Source organism: Moschus berezovskii, chromosome 20 (genome assembly GCF_049115385.1).
Source record: "Moschus berezovskii isolate FMDL1 chromosome 20, NW_MosBer_1.0, whole genome shotgun sequence".
In the NCBI taxonomy this organism is placed as follows: Eukaryota; Metazoa; Chordata; class Mammalia; order Artiodactyla; family Moschidae; genus Moschus; species Moschus berezovskii.
In genome coordinates, this window is record NC_142479.1 from 67,652,249 (window position 1) to 67,675,428 (window position 23,180).

Genomic DNA, 23,180 nt, shown 5'->3' on the forward strand with positions numbered 1-23,180 from the left:
TCCCTGGGTCGGGAAGATCCCTTCGAGAAGGGAATGGCTACACATGCCAGTATTCTTGCCTGGAAAACCCCAGGAACAGAGGAGCCTGGCAAGTTACAGTCCTTGGGGTCACAAAGAGTCGGGCTCGACTGAGCGGCTAACACTTTCGCTTTCACTAGGTCAGTCTGGCTTTTAGAACTCAGCATTGTGTGGAGACAAGGAACATGCAGTATCACATACTGGAATTAATCAGGTCTGGGTTCGACTGTTCCTACGTGACTTTGAGTTACTGACTTAACCTCTGAGTCTTGGGATTGGATCCCCGTCAGAGACTGTATTGCTGCCTCGGTAGTTGGCTGAGGGTAAGGGTGATTTAAAAGGCCTGGCTGGATACAAGCCCCAGTTTCCTTTACATCTCAGGTCTGATGGCTTTGGGAGTCACATGACATTTTCTCCTGCCCACTGGAAACAGGGCAGAGCAGGACCGGAAGATCCCACAGCCGCTTGTATGCTGTAAAAACCACCTTGCTATTCAGATAATGTAAAAAGCTCCTTGCCAATTTGGGACCCAGCTCTGTGCTCCCCACACCACAGTCCTCACCTCCCGGGTTCAAGGAAAGTTGCTCCTGGCTCGTTCTGGAATGTGGGGGGAGACGGGGGTTGGTGGGAGGTCCCTGAGCATACCCCCACTGAAGACGGGATGCTTTTCCACATGGGATTGGGATCCACAAAGCTGATTGGACGTTCGGGAATGGGAGTTTGGAGCAGGGTGCAAGAAACTGACTCCCCCACAGATTCAGGAGCATCTTCTTTGACTTCTGATTACCTGGGCTGTTGGCAGGTGTGGTTTGGGGGAGGGATTTGCAAAATCGGTACAGCAAGGAGTCTACCCCACGGGGCACCTGGCAAGGCAACACTTCTGGCATGGCTGGCACTCAACAAATATGGAAACTTCCAAGAGTCTGCTGTTTGGCTGCCAATCACAAGGGAGTGAAGTCCGGATGTGCCCCCCGCCTGTGTGATGGGAGGCTGGTGTAGGAGATGCACAGACAGGACCACTTGGCTCCAGAGCCATTTCTGCTTTTAGAATACTGGTGCTTTTTTTTTTTTTATTAAAGAAGAGAATAAAGCATTTGTAAATATATTTCTCTCATGTATACTTCAAAGATGACGCTGGTCGGCAGCTACAGAAGTGGGGAGCAAAGAGGCAGGAGCCATTCCCCCACCTGTCCTGTTCCATCCCACCCCCTCCACCCTAGATGACAGAGACACACGGAGGGCTGGGAGCTGTTTGGCTCCAAAGGACGAAAGCTTCCAAGATGTGTGAACGGAAGGACCAGCTGACAGGTCTCATCACAGTGCCGCCCGGAGAGCAGGGTGGTACCTCCAGGGAGGGTGTGAGGCTTGTTAAGAAAACCCCTTAGAAACAGATAAGGCATGAAGGTTCCCCACTGGGTTCCCAGCACAGAGGCCAGGGCCACTGTGGACTTCCCTACTTCAATCCCTAGGGTCTCAGGATAGACGGTAGAAGGAATGGGGAGCCCTGAAGGGCAAGCTGGGGATCTGGGCCTCTCTTAGCTGAAGCTGGATCTTCTGAAGCCTTAACACAAGATAAAGTCCCTGCCCTTCCTGGGTCCTCAAAAGCCCCCCCACAAAGCTGAGTGGTTAAGAGCAGGCATTTTATGGGAAGGAGGAGACACGTTCCCCATCTAGTCCCATTTCAATACTACCCAGGGTGGGGTAAGCATCCTGGAGGAGGCGCAGTAAAGGGGGGCAGGGGAGGATGCTGGAACCATGGGCTGGTGGCACATGCCCAGGACATTCTGAGGGTGGCACTCATGACCTGTGGTGGGGTGGGCCTGGTGGTGGGGAACGTGGGGGTGAACGAGACACGATGTGGTCCCTGAGACTGGGACAGGCAGAGGCCAAGCTCGGTGAGTCAGAGGAGGAGTGCAGAGATGGGAGCTCCCATCGCCTGGACCCCTAGAAGTCTTGATACCCAGAAGGCATTTCTGGGGCTGGAACCCGGGGAGGCTGGCTCTGAGTTGATTGGCTACAAATCTGCAGTGGGCTGAGAGTGTCCAGGGAGAAGCCCGCCCTCACCAGGACTGGCATCGAGGGTCGCTCAGGCCTGGCTCAGGCTTTCTGCTCTGCCCGGCAGGGGCCATCTCTGACCTGGTCAGGACCCTTGAGGCAGGGCAGCTGGTGCGAAGGGAATGACAGTGTGTCACAGCAGGGGAGAAGCAGTGGATGGTCCGGGAGACCCCTAGAACCTGCAACAGCTGGCTCTGTGGTCCCCTTTCAAGTGTTTCCAGTTGTGGCAAGGGGAGGGGGGGGTCAAGGAAAACTTTCCTTGCAAAAAAGTCTCTCAGGAAAACCAACTTGAAAAAAAAAAAAGTCAACGGGTCCAGAATGGCTTTCAGAAGCTTGGCCACAAATCTGAGAGCAAGGCCCGGGGTCAGGGGGCAGGGCTGGGAGAGCTGAGAATCCCCAGGGGAGTGGGGACGTTTGGCTTGCAATCTGTGGGTTGTGCCTGGGGGCTGGCATGGGTGACGGAGGGTCCTGGGACACGAGGAAGGCCTCCATCATCAGCAGAGAATGGGTGTCCCCCACTGCTCCCTGGGTCAGAGGACAACCTCCCTCGGGGGTGTATTGCTGCTAAAAGGGCTCCCTCACTCACCAGAGGCTGCAGGGCCCAGGTTCGAGGGACCCCCACTGGCCTGACCCGGGGCAGGGGGGGGGCAGGGGGCGGAACCGTCACTTGCTGCTGTGCGTCTTGACTTTGGTGGCGTTGATGTCGGCCTTGGTCTTCTGGATCCTGGAGAAGATCTCCTTGAAGAGCGCCTTGTACTCGGGCTGGCTCTGCTCCAGCCGCTTGTCTACGGCCTCCACGTGCTGGCTGAGGCTCTTCTCCGCCTTGGCCTCCCCCAGGCCCTCCTCGCCCGCCCGCAGGTCCCTCCAGGAGCTGTCCCGGGAGATGGGCCGCGAGGTCTGCACCCCCGCGTGCCGCACCGCTGCCCCGTGCTGCCGGCACTTGCTCAGCAGCTCCTCGTACTTCTCCAGCAGCGCGTGGTACTGCTCGTCCACCTCGCGCAGGATGGACATGCCCCGCTTGCGCACGCTGTTGGCGTGCAGCGTGAGGTTTCCCGCGTGCCGGCCGGCCGGGTCTTTGGCCACGATGGCGTTGAGCGCCGTGTCGCTGCAGCTCTTGCGCACGGCGTGGCCCGGGGAGGCGGCCGGAGAGGAGACCCCGTCCTGGGGGCCCGAGTCGTCGCTGCTGCCGGGCTGGGGGTCGTCGGCTTCGGGCGCCTGGGTGAGGGGCGCCAGCAGGGCCTCGGCCAGGTGGTCCTCCCGGCCCAGCAGGTAGGTCTTGGCCTGCTTCATCTGCTGCAGCTCCAGCAGCTCGGCCTCCAGCTCCTGCACGCGGAAGCGGCAGCCCTCCATCTCGCACAGCTGCCGCTCCAGCTCCGAATACTCCTGGAGCACCGCCGCGTACTCGCGCTCCGCCCGCTCCTTGCGCTGCCGCTCCTGGCTCACCTGGGAGCGCAGCACGCCCACCAAGGTCTGCAGCCGCTCGTTCTCCTGCTCCAGGGGCCGCGGGCCCAGCTCCAGGGAGGAGCTGTGCAGGCGGAAGGCATCTTCACACCTGGGAGGGAGCAGGGGCAGTGGGCAGAGAGCGAGGGCGCCGCGGGCCGGGCCCTTGGAGCCCAGCCGTATCTCTCCGCCCCACTGGGCTGCATGCTCTGACCATCTAGAGTCACTCCCGGGCCTTCTCCCCCGGCTCTCTGCCTTGGGAGCTTTCCCTTCGCTTCAGCCAGGTGTCCTGGCTCTCTCTTGGGTTCAGCGATGGGAGCCACCGGCAGGAGGTCCGGGGGGGCGGGGAGCAGAGCGAGGTCGCCGGGAATGTCTCTCCCTGGGCTTCTTCCCTGGTTACTGCGGGGCAGGCAGGAAGCCTGCTCCATGCCGTCTAGGTTCCAGGATCCTCCCTTCTGGTCCCTTTAGGTCTCAGGATGGTATCAGCTCCTGACTATTGCAACCCCAGGGTGTAGCCTAGTTTCTCCACACCTTGCCCACACCTCTTTATTGATCCGTCCTCAATTAACCTGGGTGGGGAGCTGTCTGTCTCTTGCCAGGACCTTTATTAAGGTCATTAAACACCCATTAAATCCATGGTGTGTATTCTTCTTTTAAAAAAAAAAAATTTTTTTTTTTTGGCTGTGCCACGTCTTAGATCATCAATCTTTATTGCAGCATGCAGGATATTTAGTTGTGGCATGTGAGATCTAGTTCCCTGACCGTGGATCGAATCCGAGCCCCCTGAATGGTGAGCGCGGAGTCTTAGCCACTGGACAACCAGCGAAGTCCCCCACCATGTAAGTCATCCCAATTCAAAAGGCTTAATGGGAACTGAAAGGGACAGTGGTTCACCCCTCCTGGGTGAGACTTCTGACTTGCTAAGCAGGTGACCTCAGAGTCTCAATTTCCTCTTCTGAGTGGCAGGGATGATAAACTACACCTCACCATATTGCCATGAGAATTAAGTCACTTAGCAGCGTGGTGGGCATGTGGCCAGGGCTCACAGCGCCAGTGGCTGACTGCTGTTAGCTCCACGACCTGCTCCTGCAACAGCCCAGAGGATGCAACAACCCTCCTCCCACCTGCTGCCCGGCGCCCACCCTGGCTTCCCCTCACCCCATGGAGACGGGCCCAGTGTGCCCTCACCTACCGGGGGCTGGTGCACAGCTCCTTGAGGCAGGGGAAGGTGTGGATGGTGCGCCTGCGTTCACGCTTCTCCCGCCGCACGCGCAGCTGCTCCAGGTCCCGCAGCTGCTCCACCTGGGCCTGCAGCTCCTCCACCTGGGTCTGCAGGCGCTCGATGGTCTCTGTCAGCCTGGGGTGGAGTGGGGCACACACGGATGGGAGGGACGCTCAGGGGACGGGGCCAGCCCTCCTCACTGCAGCCCTGGGAGGGCTTGGAGGCTTGGGCCGGACAGGCAACCTTGAGCCACGCTGCCTGGGGCTGAGGTCAGACGAGGAATTCCTTGGGCAGCCAAGGACCCACGCTTCCGCTCTGCCTCCTAGGCCAAGCCAACACTTCTCCATGTCTCCTCCCTCCGTTTCTTCCTTTTTTCATGTATCTCCTTATTTATTTTAATTTACTTATTTATTACGTATTTATTTACTTATTTGGCTGTGCTGGGTATTAGCTGCAGCACCCAGAATCTTTGATCTTAGTCGCGGCATGTGGGATCTTTAGTTGTCACCTGTAGAATCTAGTTCCCTGGCCAGGGATCAAACCTGGGACCCCTGCATTGGAAGTGAGGGGTCTTAGCCACTGGACCACCAGAAGGCTCTTTTCTTTTTTTTTTTTTTAAAGATTTTTACTTTATTTAATTGGGCTTCCCTGGTAGCTCAGCTGGTAAAGAATCCACCTGCAATGCGGGAGACCTGGGTTTGATCCCTGGGTTGGGAAGATCCCTTGGAGACGGGAACAGCTATCCACACCAGTATTCTGGCCTGGAGAATTCCATGGACTGTATAGTCCATGGGGTCAAAAAGAGTTGGACACTACTGAGCGACTTTCACTTAATTAATTTATATTTATTTGGGGGCCATACGATGTGCAAAATCTTTGTTCCCTGACCTGGGATCAAACCTGTACCTCCTGCAGTACAAGTGCAGAGTCTTAACCACTGGAGCACCTGGGAAGCCCTGTGTTCTCAGTTGCTTGTATACTCTTCTATCACTCATCACTTTGCACTGCAATGAAATATTCACATACCTGCCTTCCCTCCCAGAGGGCGGGACAGTGTCTTTGCATCCCCATCACTATGTTTTCCCTAAAACAGAGCCTGGTATATAGTTGGTGCTTAAAGAAGGGTTGTGACTGGAATGTTGCTGCTGCTACTGCTAAGTTGCTTCCGTCGTGTCCAGCTCTGTGTGACTCCATAGACGGCAGCCCACCAGGCTCTGCTGTCCCTGGGATTCTCCAGGCAAGAACACTGGAGTGGGTTGCCATATCCTTCTCCAATGCATGAAAGTGAAAAGTGAAAGTAGGTCACTCAGTCGTGTCCGACTCTTAGTAACCCCATGGACTGCAGCCTACCAGGCTTCTCCGTCCATGGGATTTTCCAGGCAAGAGTACTGGAGTGGGGTGCCATTGCCTTCTCCGGCTGGAATGTTAAACCAGCCCAAACCAGTGAGGGCAAAGTCACTATCATCCCAGGTTCCCAGACCTGGGCTTTTGGGAGAAGTAATCTGAGTCACACCCACTGGTCCACACACACACGCAGGTACACCCAGCCCTGGGGCCTCCCCCTTACTATCCCACCCCCACGTTCCCAGCCCTCCACCCGGCCCTTACCCGTGGATCTTCTGCTGGGCCACCTTACTCTCCAGCACCAGCTTCTGATTGGTCAGCTCCAGGTCTCGGGCCGCCAGGTCCAGCTGCTCGTACACTTTGGCGTGCTGTTCATTCACGTGCCGCAGCGTGTCCAGCTGTTTGGTCAGGTACTGGGGGGTGAGGGTAGGGGTGGGATAGTTACCTTCCAGAACTGGGTTGGGGAAAATGTCTCTGCCTGGACCCTCCTCCCACTTTCAGGAACAGGTTTGCTCTGGAGTATTCGTCTTCAGCGGAGGGAGGGGGCCGAGCTGGAGGCGCAACGGGGCGGCCAGGGACAGTTGTGCAGGTTGTGGACTGCACAAGGCTCTTGGGTCAAGGCTGGGTCTGCTAAGATGGGGTACCTTTTCCTAAGCTGCACACAGGTACACACAGACTAAGGGGCCCTCGATGGGTCGGGGAGCGTGCACAGGGCCCAGGGGGCCCCTCACCTCGATCTCCTGCACTTGCTCCTCGTTGGTGGAGTACATCTGCTGTAGAGACTCCTCTAGCTCCTTGTTCCTCTCCAGCAGCGTCTTCCCCAGCTCTGCGGCCAAGTGCAAGTCTGGTGGGGAGGGGGCAGAGGGTGGGCGGAGCATGAGCCACTGAGAATGGAGTCAGAAGGCCCCTCCCATTCCTGTTCTGCACATTGATTCTGTGCTGAGCCTTGGGGACCCTGAGAAAACCGGGACCCAGGGGCCGCCTCTGGGGAGACTCCAGGCCTGGAAGGAGACGTAAGCCGTGAGGAGACGTGTGCACTGGCCCTCTCCCCAGACACTCCCAGGGCTCCTCCCTCTGTGCCCTCAAGTCTGTGCTTTAACGTCACCTCCTCCAGGAAGCCTTTCTCAAACACTGATTCAAAATCACACCCTCCCCCACCCCACGCCCTCCCTGATTCATTTTTCTCCTTAGCTCCTATCGCCACCTGACTTACCCAACAATTTGCTCATTAACTTGCTCCTGCCCCTTGACGAACGGTAAGCTTACAGGGTAGGGATTTTGCCTGTTTCAGTCACTGATACCCTGAGGACTTAGAACAATACCCGGCACCGAGCAGGTGAATAATAAGTCTTTTTGGAAAGAAGGAGTAAATGGAATGTGATAAGAGCATCAGCATACGGAGGGGCGAAGTGCCCTGGAAGATAGGGAAGGGAGAGTTCACCGTGCGGATGGCGGGAATCTCAGACAAGGAGCAGCTTGGGAGGTGGGCTTGGAAGGACAACCAGAGCTCACTGAACAGGGGAACGGGTGGAAGGGTTTGCTGGGTATTAGAACCGGACCAGGCTTCAAAGCCCCGTCTGTCTTTAGGGGGCTGTGTGGTGGAGAGTAGCGGGGGTTAGAAGGAAGTGGCAGGTGCCAGAATCCCTAAAAATTATCTCAAGTGGGTCTGCAGTTGGGTGAGGGTATCATGACATTTGGAGTGGATATTTCCACATATATATGCCTAACTCCTTTCAGACACAAAGGGTAATGTATAAGATAATGAACAAGGATCTACTGTATACCACAGGTGCATGCGCGCTAAGTTGCTTCAGTCATGTCCGACTCTTGGTGATCCTATGGACTCTATCCCACCAGGCTCCTCTGTCCAAGGGATTCTCCAGGCAAGAATACTGGAGTGGGTTGCCATTTCCTTCTCCAGGGGATCTTCCCCATCCAGGGACCAAATCTGTACCACCTTATGTCTCCTGCCTTGGTAGGCGGGTTCTTTACCACTAATGCCACCTGGGAAGCCCATCGCACAGGTGAGTCTACTTAATACTTTGTAATGACCTATATGGGAAGAGAATCTAAAAAAAGAGTAGATATCTATCTAACTGATTCACTTTGCCGTAGAACAGAAACAACACAACATTGCTAATCAACTCTACTCCAATAAATTTTTTTTAAAAAAAGAAGCAAAGAGTAGTATATTTATATATATATTATTCATTTATATTTAAATATATATTTATAAGAGAAGCCAAGAATCACATTGTGGTCTCAAAGAAGAGGGCAGGTCCATTTCTGCTGTGCTTGGTGGAAATTCAGCAGGACCAACCATCCCTAGTTCGTGATGAGGAAGGCACACCAGCTCCCTTTTCTCTGTAACGAGATGGTGAGCATTTGGCTCATCCACAAACCCTTTCAAATAACTCAGGTATAAATGGAAAAACAGAAGGTCACACTCATTGCAGCTTTTTTTTTCGCCTTGGGAACTGGGTCAGGTGGTCTACAATGGGCCCATTGCTACTGATGCTGTCTCCTGCCTTGGCTTCGGGGGACAGGCTCTGGGGATGATCTGCATGAAACCCCTGAAACTTAAGCTAGAGTCCAAGGTCACAGGCAGGGCCGAGAACAACTGCACTTTATGCTTTTTCTTCCAGGTGAACATCTAAGCTGGGTATGTATTCCTACCACCAGCGGGGTGGGCTGGGGTGGCTGCAAGTCATACTATAAACTGGGGATGTCGAAGGCAACGAATGTGACCAGAGCCGCCTAGTGATTCCAAGGAAGGGGAGGAAGAGAACACAATGGAAGTAGTTTGGGGTAGGGGAGAATCCCAGAGACGGTTTCAGGGAAACTGGATCACAATGGAAGCCAAGCTGGTCAGAGCTGCCAGGAAGGATCACAAGAGAAGTCTAGAAGCTTCAGGGCAGGGGACCGAGTGGAGCCTAGTGCTGGGGAAAGGACCCGAGCTAGATGAGGGCTGGGGATGGCTCTGGGCAGGGTGCAGACCCCAGACCAGAGTGGGAGCGGGGCCTAGGAGTCGGGGAACAGAGGAGCTGGCTAAGCTGGAAGTGGAATCTGGAGTAATAAACAGCCTGCCACAGCCAGAATAATGGTTACACTGGACCATTACTGGGAAGGTACTGAGTCTGAACTGGCATCTCCCCTGCCTGGACCTAAGTTTTCTGGGGTCTCCTGCAGTGGGCTCTGAATGCCAGTCAAGGTGTTGCCTGGGAGCACTGCCCCAGAACCTGAGAGACAATGGCGGGGAACCAGGGGGATGCCTTTGAAAGGAAACCCTGAAATCCCACTGCCCCTTCTGATTGGGGTCAGCATGGAGCCCCCTTGACTCGGGAGAAGGGAGATAGGAAAAGGACAGAGGGCAGACCCAGGGAAGAAAAGACAAAGATAAAAGGGATGGGAGGAGGCCAGCTACCACCTGGCAGGGTGACAGGGGTCTGTTCACAACCTTCAGGGCACCAACATCAGGAACTCTGGGTCTGCGGAATTGGGGTCACTCACCTTCCTCCCCTTGCCATGTCAGAGCTCGGCCCTGAGGCTGAGACTCAAGGTCAGGAGCCTGAGACTTCAAATGTGTGACTCAGCAGCCATCTCTCAGCCTGGAAAGAGGTACCCACAGGGCCAGCCACACCTGGTCCAAGCTGGGGGAGGGAGGCAGGCAGAGAGAGTGCCAGCGCTTAATAATTAATGGCTTTTTCTATTTTTACGGATGCTTGTGGCAGTGGGCAGAGGGAACACAGCGAGAACTGAGGACCTTGTTTGTCCCCACTGCCTCCCTCCACTACGACAGAAAAACGTCAAACAGGAGCTTGATGGCAAAGCATCTGAAAGTAAATTTGGGGCCCATCCTCAGCAGGGATGGGGCTGGCTGAGAAAAACCACATCTGGGGATGCTCAGAGGCAACTAGGGGGCACTGGGCAGGAGAGAATTTGGCCATCGGGTGAGGGGAAGGGGGAAGCAACAGGCACCCGATCCCCCACGCGGTTTGCCTCTGGCCCAAGTTCACTCCATTATCCAGTGCTTCATGCCGGGCCCCACAGGGGTGGTTGCTGCAGTAGCTGTGCCTGGGCCTTCCTCCAACCCCACCCCTGACACTCTGGATAATTCCCACTTTCCGGTGCGGTCTTTTCACATCACTCTGTGCTTTAGTACATGTACTGTTTGCACTAGACCACTGGCCTTCCTTCCTCTGCCGGATGGTAGGGGTGGGTAGGGGGTTGGGGGTGTGGCTGTTCCCCCTCCAGCTCCAAGGGGGTGCAAAAATCTTGTGCATCTCACAGCAGAGGGCCCTCAAGTCTGTTCTCACTGTCTGCAGGGCTCACTGCTGCAGAGTCCCTGTGACTCACTCACAAGTGCTGGTTTGATCCCAATTCTGCCTCCTCGGCTAGGCTGTGGAGACTCCGGAGGGTGGAGATCAAGTCCCCAGGCTCGACCCTGCACCTGGCCCTTGGCAAGCAGACATTGGGATTTTGGTCGAAAGCTCTCATTTCTTCTGAGACTGTCTCTGGTTTCCCTCCTTGCTGCTGGGATCCAGCTGCTACTCAGGCCATGAGGCTAGGCCAACTGCTGCAGACCAGCAAGGCCAGAAAAGCAGGGGCCTGTGGGACCCATTCCTGACCCTGGCCCCAGAGCCTGGCTGCCCGGCCACCCTGGGATCTGGGCATCCCTCCCTCTCCGGATGCAGCACATCTGCCAGCCCTGCTCCCTGACTCCTTCCTCCCACATCTGGGCTGGGCATGGTTCCAGAGCCTTCTTCAGGGGCACGGAATGGAATGAGACAGCAATGACATTAGCATCTGCCTCCGAGGAGGCCATCTTCCCAGGCACTCGGCTTCCAATCTTTCCTTCTAGGCCCACCTCTTCCATGAAGCCCTCTCATTGCATCCTGTCGTCCCCACTCAGTTGCAAGCCCAACTTCACCTACCCAGGCGCACCTAGGAGGTAGGTTCTCCCAGCTCCCAGTATAGCGTCTGACACAGTGGAGCCTGATAGGTGTTTGTGTAATGTGAGGTTTTGGGAGTAGTTGGCCCAGGGTGGGGGAAGGAGGTGTTGCAGCCAGGATCCGGCATTTCACTCCAGGCAGGAAGGCTAAGGGTAGAGGCTGAGGGTAGAGGCAGGGTCCAGCCCAGCACCCCTAGTCCCACCCTGGTCCTCCAGAGGCTCCAATTAACCCACAGCCCGGAGCACAAAGGCAGAGCCTCATCTACCAGCAAATCTGGCCACATGGGGTTGTGGGTCAGGGCTGAAACGCAAAGGCTCCAGGATCAGGGCAGATGCCTCACACAGGGGCAAAGGCAGGTATCTGGGCCCCAGAGTTGGAGACCCAGAGTGGAGGCTGTCGGCCCACACCCAGACTGTCCACACCCACCCGGCTTGCTGTGTGACTATGGTCACCTCAAGGATACGCTTCCTAGCCCCTCCAATTCTGACCATCCCAGAGGAGGCACTCTGGGGAAGAGAGGGTGGACTGGACTCCAGCAGGCCTTGGCCCTGACCCTCTCAAGCCTTCTCCTCCTTCCTGTCCTAACAGCTCCGCCTCCTCCTCGGAGTGATGTCACCCCGGCCACCTCACCAACCCCCTTCCAGTCGCCCTCTTTGCCCTCAGATGGGAGAGACCGAAACGTGGCTCCTTCTTTACTCAGGCTCTGATCTGGGGCACTGCTCAGAATTCCCAAATCCGACCTGCTCGAGACCTTGCGCCACTTGGGAGAAGGCCAGCAGGGGAAGGGCTGCGGGGACTCCTCCCTCCAGAAGGCGGGTTGGACTCCTAGTTGTCTTTGCTGTCTTCACCCGCAAGATGCCCGCACCCTCATCACCTCCCCCGCGGGAGGGGAAGGGAGCTGGGGAAACTTTCTAGGAGTCTGTGAGTTCCGGAATCCTGGCAGGGAAGGGTGCTGCTGGATTTAGAATGGGATTAACTTCCTCCCCTCACCCCTACCCCCACACAACCCCACTTGGCAAAACAGAACCAACGAGCCGCCTCTTGGCCTCCAAAGACTTCCAGTTAGCATTCTCAGACTCCTCAACCATACCCGGGGCTCCTGGGCAGTTCCTGCCTCTAAAATGAGGTGGGCGAACTGGGTGATGTCCGCCCCGGTTGTTTGGGGAAAAAAGACCGCTCCCCCGACTTTTGCAGGTCTCCACCTGTCTGGTTCCGCTTTTCCGGGGCAGGCCACCGTCTCTCCACGTCCCCATTCTCCAGACGTATCTCCTCTAGGAGTCTGGCACGCCGGGTGCAGCCCGGCCCTCCCCGGGGTGACACCTCCCAACAATGGAGAAGCGGACAGGGGTCGCGGGGCGCACCCCGCTTTTCCGCTCCCTGCGCTCACCCTGCTCCAGGTCCTGCTGGTCGTACCAGGGCTCCTCTTCCTCTGCCGCGAAGTCCTCCATCCTGGCGGCCCTCCGCATGGCCCCGCAGGCGGCGGGTGGCGGGCGGGCGCTGCGGCGGCGCGGCTCAGGGCCGGGGCGCGGGGCCCGGGACAATGCGGCGGAGGCGGGCCGAGCCTCCCGCGTCGCGGACTCGGGCTGCAGTGCCCCCGCCCGCGCCGCGCCCCCTCGCCATCGGCCGCCGGCCGGACGCCCACGCGGGGCTGGCTCGCTGCCGCTGGCCGGCCGGGCCGGGGTCTTGCAGAGCGGGGAGCACCGGGCGGCGGCTGCACAAAGGGTGGACGGGCGGGGACGGCGGGCGGGAAGGCGGCAAGGATGTCCTCGGCCCGACCGGCAGGTCTGGGGCTCTAGGAGAGCGCGGGTGCCGCGGAGGGCGCCCCCAGCCCGGCTCCTGCCCGCGATGCCCCCGGCCCGCCCGGCGACACCCGGAGCCGCCGCTGCATCTTGGCGGTGTCCGCCCCGCGCTTGCAGAGCTGCCAGCTCCGCGGGGTGGAGCCAGCAGCCACCGGCCAATCAGGAGAGGTATGCAAAACAGGAGGCGGGGTCGAGGGCGGGATCTCCGCGATGAGGATGTCTGGCTGTTGCTGAATCCACCCTCCCCTTCTAGTCTCACTCCAGTTTACATCTCAGTGTGTGAAATCGTTTTATGATGTTTACCTATTGTTGTCTCTCTCTCCCTGTAGATCTCCTAACAGCAACGATCTTGTCTCTCGTTCTCAGCTGGCTCTTCAGTGCCTAGAGCAGGCTGACCCATTGCTACCTTCCATGGACACTCTTGGAATGAATGAAAATTAATTTAAAATTACCTTTAGGAAATTGTGTTTAAATACCTGTGGCCTGAAACCTCACGCTAGGAGTGGTGAACTCTGTTACACGCATTCTTGGTCTTTCCCTTTAAGATCCCGTTTCCCTCTACTTGAGATCCATATCTTACGCCCAATTACACTGCTTACACCGTATGTAGTGGCACCTCTCCAAACATTCTTTCCTTAAAGGAGTTTTCAGAATCAAGTATACACGTAACTCGTTTTTATTAGGACCTACCACGCGCTGGCACTATTAAAGCCTAAATACATGTGGCAAATACATCCGACAAAGAACTTGTATCCAGAACAGAGAAAGAACACCTGCAAATCCACAAGAAAGCTCAGTGGAAAAGTGCATAAAAGACTTGACCAAGCACTTCATAAATGACCCAATAAACATGTGACAAGGCATTGAACTTCTTTAGAAGAATCAACACCTGTAGGGAAAAAGAAGGAGGCACCACTGTTTCTGTAACAAACTACTCCAAATTTAGTCGCTTCAAACAACACAAATTTATTATCTTACAGTTCCACAAGTTAGAAGATTGACATGGCTCTCGATGATTAATATCTAGTTATCTGCAAGGCTTTGTTCTCGTCTGGAGGCAAGCATCTCTTTCCTTGCTGCTCCTACCTTCTAGAGGCTGCCCACATTCCATAGCCCATAGCCGTCCTTTTCCATCTTGAAATCCACCAACAGAAGATGACCCTTCTCACACTGGGTCACTCTGACATCTTTGGCCTCTTTCTTCCACTTTTTAAAGACCCTTGTGTGTACAGTGGAACCGCCTGAATAATCCAGCATAATCTGCCTCAAGATCCTTGATTTAATCATATCTGCAAAATACCTTTTGCCAGGTGAAGTAACATATTCAAAGATTTTGGTGATTAGAATGTGGGTATTGGGCGGGGGGGTGTCATAATTCCATTCATATATGGCAAAACAATCAGGATAATATTCGGCATTGGGGAGACATGTGGGGGAAACTGAGGGGCTGGAAGTGTTTTATTTTCTGATCTGGGAGTTGGTTACACACAGGTGTGTTCATTTAAAAATCACTTATGATACATGCATTTCTCTGAATATGTTATATTTTAATACAATAGCTTACTCAAGAAGAAAAAAAATCCTATGGCTGAGAAACAGTCAGTTTCTGCCCTTCTGTAGCATGCATTCTAGCAGGGAGAAATAAATGTGCTATGAAGGAAATTAACAGGGTCATGGACTCTAAGACAGAAAAAGCCGGACATACATTAGAAACTGAAGGAAGCCCAGCGTAACTGCAGTGGAGTGGATAGAAGAGAAATGAGCTGGAGCTAACGCCATGGGAAAGAACTGGGGATTTTATTTTGTTCCCAAATAGACAACGAGACCCAGTAAGATGCTTTTCATTTTCAGTTGTGAAATATCACTGGCAATTTTGGAGCATGGATTGGAGGAGAGCAAGAGTGGAAGCAACATGGGACTTCCCTGGCAGTCCGGTGGTTACGACTCCACACTTCCACTGCAGGGAGCACAGGGTCAATTTCTGGTCAGAGAATTAAGATCTCACAAGCCAAAGGGCCAACAAAAGAAAAAGAAATAAAAGAGCAGAAGCAAGAAGATCAGTTTGGAGGCTTTTGTGATCATGTAGGGCAGGTCTGGTGGCAGTGGAAATGGAGTGAGATGAGAAATATTTAAGGTAAAGAAGGTTGAGAGCCAAAAAGTTGATGCTTTTGAATTGCGATGCTGGAGAAGACTCTTCAGAATCCCTTGTACAGCAAGGAGGTCAAACCAGCCAATTCTAAAGGAAATCAACCCTGAATATTCACTAGAAGGGCTAATATTGAAGCTCCAATACTTTGGCCACATGATGGGAAGAGCCGACTCTTTGGAAAAGACTCTGATGCTGGGAAAGATTGATGGCAGGAGGAGAAGGGGGCAACAGAGGATGAGATGGTTGGATGACATCAGTGACTCAATGGACATGAGTCTGAGCAAACTCTAGGAGATAGTGAAGGTCAGGGAAGCCTGGTGAGCTGCAGCCCATGGGGTCTCAAAGAGTCAGACACCACTTAGCAACTGAACAACGACTAAGATATTCATGTGAATTGACTGAAAAATCAGAGAGAGGCCTTAAATGTGTGGCTTTAGTGACTGGGCGATGGTGATGCCATTTATTGAGATGGGGACAAAATGAGCCTAAGGGACAAACAGGTTGGGGGGCTGAGATCCAGAGGGGACTGGTCAGCACACCCAAACCACCAAATCCCCTTCCATTTGTTCATTTCTTCATTCTGCAGCCCTGTGGACATGTACCCACAGGAGCCAGGGATTTTAAGGAGTCCCCAGAGAAGAGCAGGGGCAAAGGGCTGGGGGCCAGGACTTGGGCAGTGAGGATGCTAGCAATGAAAAGCACATCCATCAACCGGAAAATTCACCCCAACCCCTGCAGTCAAGAATGCTTTCAGTGAGGACTTCGAACAGGGGTCCTTCACCCTCTGGGATCTAATACCTGGTGATCTTAGGTGAAGTTGATGTAAGAATAATAGAAATAAAGTGCACAATAAGTGTAATGTACTTGAATCATCCAAAATCACAGCCACCCCGCCCCCCAATCCTGACTGGTGGATAAACTGTCTTCTATGAAACTGGCCCCTGGTGCCAAAAAGGTTGGGGACCACTGACTTAGCAGACGCCCATGTTTGAAAACACCCAGCTCATAGGTCATCACTCAGCTTTGGACCTTTACCACACTGACCACATCCTCTGTTGCTGCTGCTGCTAAGTCACTTCAGTCATGTCCGACTGTGTGTGACCCCATAGACGGCTGCCCACCAGGCTCTCCCGTCCCTGGGATTCTCCAGGCAAGAACACTGGAGTGGGTTGCCATTTCCTTCTCCACTGTGTGAAAGTGAAAAGTGAAAATGAAGTCGCTCAGTCCTGTCCGACTAGTAGCAACCCCATGGACTATATAGCCCACCAGGCTCCCCTGTCCATGGGATTTTCTAGGCAAGAGTACTGGAGTGGTTTGCCATTGCCTTCTCCAGACCACATCCTCTGCTGCTGCTAAGTCACTTCAGTCGTATCTGACTCTGTGTGACCCCATAGACGGCTGCCCACCAGGCTCTCCTGTCCCTGGGATTCTCCAGGCAAGAACACTGGAGTGGGTTTCCATTTCCTTCTCCAATGTGTGAAAGTGAAAAGTGAAAGTGAAGTCGCTCAGTCGTGTCCGAACATTAGTGACCCCACAGACTGCAGCCTACCAGGCTCCTCCATCCATGGGATTTTCTAGGCAAGAGTACTGGAGTGGTTTGCCATTGCCTTCTCCAGACCACATCCTCAGCATGACCCAAATACGCTCCCTTCCTGGAGCCACCTGCTCCCTGCCCCAGCCACAGAAGCATCGCCTGGCAGGGATAAATAAGCCTGTCACAAAGGCTGGATTCTTGTTGCTGTCTGAGCACTGGGTGGACCGATTCAGGCTGGAGCTCCTAGATCTCAGGAGGCTGGTGCGGGAGGTGAGCTAGAGCTGGGCGACCAACTCTTCCAGGTTGGTGGAGTTTCCTTGCCTGCACGGGACCGAGGGTAGAGGCTGGAGTGACTGGGGTGGAGTGCCTGCTACATGCAGGCCTGTTCTGGGCCCTTTGCCTGGATTGGTTGGCTCCCTGGCCAGTGGGGCCACTCCCAGTGCCTTCAGGGCAGACAGTTTTAATACTTTCAAAACTATTCCAGGAGGAAGAAAATCAGATCTGCCTTTGAAGAAGGAAATTTCTCAGCCTCCCTGAGCTACCAGACAACAAGCCCTGGAATCAATCCACTTCAGGCCTTTCCTCTAAGCAGGGTAGAGTGTCAAGCCCAGCGGTGGGAAGTAGCAACGACCCGACCTTGGTAACCCCCAGAGCACTCATCAGTGGGTCAGGAAGACCTGTTTCGTGGTGTTCCTTGTCAGGAGCATCAAGACTCCGCGCTGATGGTCAGAGCCTTGGCAGCTTCGATATCCCCCCGCCACGCCCCCCGCACCCCCAGCTTTGGGTACCGTGATTCCCCTGAGGGATCAGTTTCACACAGACCAGGCACGCTTGCCGAGCTCGCACCCGAGCTCCTGGGAAATGCAGCCCGGATCCTGGACCTGGAACCCGAGTATAGATACGGAACCCCCGGGGTAGCTAGGATCCGGACTTGATGGAACCGCCCTCCGGACGAGTGCCCCTCAAGCCCAGCCCACCGGAAGTGAGGGCGCATGCGCAGGCCGAGCTGACGTTGGAGGGTCCCGGCGCTCCCGGTTATATGAGTACGCTGGGGGAGGGGCCGGGTTCCAAGCCCGCGCCTCTGGGCCCTCGGGGTATCCACCGACCCCACAGGCTGCGCATCTAGGGTGCTCCCACCCCTGCAGGCCTCTCTACTCTCCCTGTCCCCAGACCCGTCATTCCAGCGCTGCGCTTAACATTGCACTGGAAGATCTCACCCCTTCCATCCCCTCCAGCAGCCTGAGGTCAACCCCTGGCGGGATATGGCGCTCAGTAATACATTGGATGAGTGGGGTCATGCGGGGTCCACTCCACCTTTCCCCCTCCGCCATCTGAGTGTGTTCCAAACAACGGTCTGTTCTGAAAGAGGCCTTATGTTAGTCTCAGGAGTCCTTGTGGTCAGGAAGTGCTGCTGTGTGTCTGCCTCAAATCCCTACAGTTAATCCCTGCCGTCAGCAGTGACCTTTAGGATGCTGCTGCGGGGGTGTTCTCCAGTGGCGTCATTCTTACTCCTTCAATACTTCCTCCTGGGGTTGTTGGGAAGGCCCTGAGTTAACACAGACCAAGTGCTTAGAACGGTGACTGGGTCAGGGGAGCACGATTCAGTATTTGCTCTTAGGATCATTATTATCGTCACTTTTGCGGGGGCTGTTGTGAGTCTTGGTTGTGGCATGTGGGATCTAGTTCCCTGACCAGGGATTGAACCTGGGATCCCTGCATTGGGAGCACGGAGTCTTAACCACTAGACCATCAAGGAAGTCCCTATTGTAATGTTTTTACCTGGAGAATCCACTCTTTGCCCATCACTACCCCTCTCTGGCAGGGCCCCTGATGGGGGCTTGGGAGACTGTCCAGGGCCTTTCCTTCCTGGTGGGGGATCAAGGAGTCAGTTCAGGCCTGCAGTCAAGGCCTGAGATGCGGGCCTAAGAGAGCTGGCTGTCTGGGCTCCCATCGCAGCACTGGGCCCCCTGCATGGAATCCAGTTACCTCCCAGCAGACTGAGAACTCTTTGAGGGCAGGGACTTCAGCTGGCACATAGCAGATGCCTGATGAAGGAACAAATGAGTGCTCTAAAGCCAGTGGCAGGGGACTTCCCTTGCAGTCCAGTGGCTAAGACTTGAGCTCCAATGCAGGGGGCCTGGGTTTGAACCATGGACAGGGAACCAGATCCCACAGCCATAATGAAGACTGAAGATCTAAGACCCAGCGTGGCTGAAACAAAGACAGTGGCAGAATCATATTCCTTGACTCTCCTTCTTTATCCATCTCCACTCCAGAACACTTGTACCACTTCAAAGATGTGTGTGCGTGCTAAGTCGCTTCAGTCACGTCCAGTTCTTTGCGACCCTATGGACTGTAGCCTGCGAGGCTCCTGTGTCCATGGGATTCTCCAGGCAAGAATACTGGAATGAGCTGCCATGCCCTGCTCCAGGGGATTTTTCCCTAGCCAGGAATCGAATCCCTGTCTCTTAACATCTCCTGCAATGGCAGGAGGGTTCTTTACCACTAATGCCAGCTGGCAAGCCTGAAATCCTCTCAAAGGAACTCAAAACTGAATCTGAGAAGCAGTTGGTGAAAATGTACCTTTCCTATTGATTGAAGTGGATTACCAAAGTGGCTCCATCTTCTGTGATCACCTAGGAGCTCTCTTCACTCAGTTCTCTGCGTGCTGGGCCTGTGCTGGGTGCTGGGAATACAAAGAACAAGATAGAGCTGGCCCCCGCCCTCATGAAGCCTGCATTTCAGTAGGAGACATAAATCAAGCCAAAAGGCAAAAACATTGAAGATGGTGGTGAAAGTTTTAGGAAGCACACTGAGGGATGAAATAGCAACATCTGCGGATGAGAAACGGAGAAGGCAATGGCAAGCCACTCCAGTACTCTTGCCTAGAAAATCCCGTGGATGGAGGAGCCTGGTAGGCTGCAGTCTGTGGGGTCACTAATGTTCGGACACGACTGAGCGACTTCACTTTCACTTTTCACTTTCACACATTGGAGAAGGAAATGGCAACCCACTCCAGTGTTCTTGCCTGGAGAATCCCAGGGATGGGGGAGCCTGGTGGGCTTCCGTCTATGGGGTCACACAGAGTCGGACACGACTGAAGTGACTTAGCAGCAGCAGCAGCAGCGGATGAGAAATCGCTCAGGAAGAGTTTCTTTTGGCAGTGGGGTTTGAGCTGTGCAGCCTGTGAGGATCCTGATCAGGGGTCAAACTCACGCCACCTGCAGTGGAAGCACAGAGTCTTGATCACTGGACCACCAGCCAAGCCCCTGGGAAAGGAGACAGGACCCTGAGGCATGAGAAGGGCCGCGACATGAAGAGTGGGCAGAAGGATGTCTCAGTCAAAAGGATCAACTTGTACACAGATCTCAGGAAGAAAGAGCTTGGAGGCTTTGAGGCAGATCAGTGTGAGAGGAACCTCGGGGCTGCGGGGAGGGAGGGCAGACTCAGGATGGTGCTGGTCCTTGGGGGTCAGAGTGGGATCCAGAGAAAACTGACCCTAATCATGGGCCTCAAGGTATTTGCAGTGGGGGAGCATCTTAAGCAGTATTGTACATTTCCTCGGGCTCTTGCGCAGAGGATAGATTAGAGGGGGCGGGAGTGGAGGCTGTAGTAGATGGGAGGTGATGGGGGTCCTGGCAAAGGTGCCAGCAGCAGAGGTGTTGCTGTTTAGTCGTTCAGTCGTGTCTGACTCTTTGCAACCCTAAGGACCGTAGCCTGCCAAGATCCTCTGTCCATGGGATTCTCCAGACAAGAATACTGGAGTGGGTTGCCATGCTCTCATCCAGGAGATCTTTCCGACCCAGGGATCGAACCTGCATTTCTTCCATCCCCTGCATTGGGAGGTGGCGTCTTTACCACTAGCACCACCTGGGAAGCCCGTAGAATAAGATAAAAGCTCCTTAGTGGGGTGTGAGCAGCCCCCTATGGCCTGGCCCTGGCCCACCTCTCAAGCTTTGTCTCTTATCACTTTCTCCACTTTACCCCAGTTTCTCTTTCTGTTCTCTAGATGAGCAAGGCTCTGTCCACTTCTGGGCCTTGCTTCCACTCTCTCCCACTACCTGCATATTGGACATGTTCCCTTTGCCCTTTAAGATCTCTTTCCATCTGCTCCATCCACTCCATACCTGGATGGCCGAAGCTCTTGTGGGCTGCATCAGGAGTCTTGTGGAATCCATCAAGTCTTGTGGACTCCCTTTATCCCCCTTGCTTTCTGTTGGTCCACTGAGGAAAGCAGGAATTTGGGGGCAGGAGATGATTGAAGGTGGTTATCTACCTCACAGCTCCGTCCTGCCCAGATCCTGGGAGCCCGCTGCTCCTCTTGGCCCTCTCCTATGGCTGGGCTCTCTTTCTCTGTGTTCTAGCAACCATTCCACCCCTCACCACCTTAGGTTTAAGGATAGCTGAGGCTCTCTACTGCTTCTAGCCCCAGAGTGCCTCGCTGACCCTTGTTGGTTTCCCTTCTCCTTATAAATCACGCTTTGATTAAACTCATTTTGGCCAATCTGTCCAAGTGTCCATGGGTGATGAGTAATATCTCAGTGCCACCTGGAGTTCCTGGTTGCAAAGCACAGAAATGGCTCTGAACAATGGGCAAGACCAGAGGGCTCACAAATACTCTCTTGAGGAACTTCCCTGAAGGTCCAGTGGTTAAGACTCCACGATTCCAACACAGGGGATGCAAGTTTAGTCTGTGGTTGGGGAACTAAGATCCCATATGGTGTGTGGTCAAGAAATAAAAACAAAAAACAATTCCTTCCTTTGAATGGTCAGTTAGTACCTGCTCTTGTTTTTTTATTTTTTTAAATTAAATTGAGCTATAACTTACAGTAAAAGTCATCCCTTTTAGGTGCAGAGTCATGTGAATTTTGACAAACATACACAGTCACAGAACCACCCCCACAATCAAAACAAAAAATGTTTTCACAGTCAAACCCCTCATCCTGCTCCCTAGCCCATGGCAATCACTGGCTTATTTTCTGTTCTTATATTTTGTCTTTGCCAGAATGTCATATAAATGATGTAACACAGTACGTTGTCTTCTGAGTCTGATCCAGCGCTTTTGAGATTCATCCACATTGTTGCTGCCTGTACCAGTAATTTGTTCCTTTTTATTACTGAGTATGGGGTTCCCAGGTGTCTCAGTGGTAAAGAATGCGCCTGCCAATCCAGGATTGGCAGGTTTGATCCCTGGGTCAGGAAGATCCCCTGGAAAAGGAAATGACACCCCACTCCAATATTCTTGCCTGGGAAATCCCATGGACAGAGGATCCTAGTAGGCTATAGTCCGTGGGGTTGCAAAGAGTCGGACATGACTGAGTGACTAAACAACAATTGCTGAGTACTAGTCCATTGTTTTGATGAACCACAGATGACGGACATTTGGTTTGTTTCCAGGTTTTGGTGATTATGGATGAAACTGTTACCTGAATTACTCAGTCTTTTGTGTGGATCTATGTCATCATTTCTCCTGAGTAAATTCTCAAAATTATTGAGTTATACAGTAATTGTATATTTAACTTTATTTTTTTGTTTTTTGGACACACCAGGGATCGAAGCTGTGCCCCTGCATTTGAAACACGGTGTCTTAACCACTGGACCACCAGGAAAATCCCGAGAATTAACTTTATAAGAAAATACAAAGGCTCCCCATCTTCGCTAGTATTCATTAGGTTTTGGTTTCTGTTTTTGACCCATCCTAATAGGTATGTAGTAACTGTATTTGGTTTCAGTTTGCATCTCCCTAATGAATCAGATTCAGATTTTTAAATGTCACACTTGCCTGGACTGGGAATGGTTGATTTGTAGAGTGGACTTGATTTTTTTTTTAATGCCAAATAAAGGTACTATTCATTTGTTATCTTGAAGTGATTATAAAAGCCATGGAGCCTGTCCAATATTTCATCCAGGGCAGGAAAAAGCCACCTCAGGAGCAAACCCAGAGCTCTCCCGTCCAGTCTGCTCATTCAGCGCCGTGGGGACACCCTTGTCCCCCTCCTTCCTACCCCCGCCCCTGTCCTACCCTGCCTCTGTGCCTAGACGGTGCACCCCACATTTTCACCCTTGGAATTCGAATTTAAGCTAAATGTCACCTCCTTTTGAAGCAGCTAGGATTTCTAGAAGCTTCCAGACAGTATGCAAGGCGATACTGTTGAAAAAAATGCGGCCTCTTTTGGGGCCAGAGTTGGATTTGCTTTTTTGGCTTTGTTCCTTACCAGTTGTGTGACTTTGGGCGGCTTAACTGCTTTGAGCCTCAGTTTTCCCTGGTGTAAAGTGGGTATAATACCTACTGCAGAGGTAGGGTTTTTGTTGTGTAAGAGCTGTCGTTGTCGTCACTATTCATTATTATTATTAATTTGCCTCTATTGTCGTCTCACTGGGCTGAACCATGGCTAATCTGTTCCTTGTTTGTCTCTCTAGCTAACTGCTCTTAAAGGGCAGACCCTGTGCCTTAAGCCTCCTTGGCCCCCCGGCCCTGCCACCGTGTTGATAAACCCTAGTCCCTAAACATATCTGTTGAAATGATGAATCTAAGAGGATTCTCAGGGAAGGCAAGTGGACAGAAAGGAATGGTGGGACTCAGAAGGGACCCCTCGCTCTCACCAGGCCGCGGAGCCCGATGAGGCAGGTCAGAAAAGGGGGACCCAAACGAGCGGATGCCCAGAAT

The 23,180-nt window shown here is 53.8% G+C and overlaps 1 protein-coding gene across 1 annotated transcript; it reads right to left on the reverse strand.

Annotated features, from left to right (window-relative positions):
• Positions 1-93: 93 nt before the first annotated feature.
• Positions 94-12,552, reverse strand: CDR2L (cerebellar degeneration related protein 2 like). Its single transcript, XM_055408637.2, has 5 exons — positions 12,419-12,552; positions 6,811-6,923; positions 6,344-6,492; positions 4,706-4,870; positions 94-3,625 (listed from the first exon to the last, which is right to left on the reverse strand). Exons 1-5 carry the CDS (start codon positions 12,495-12,497, stop codon positions 2,737-2,739), a joined length of 1,395 nt encoding a protein of 464 aa, XP_055264612.1. The 5' UTR covers positions 12,498-12,552; the 3' UTR covers positions 94-2,736.
• Between the last annotated feature and the right edge of the window lie 10,628 nt (positions 12,553-23,180).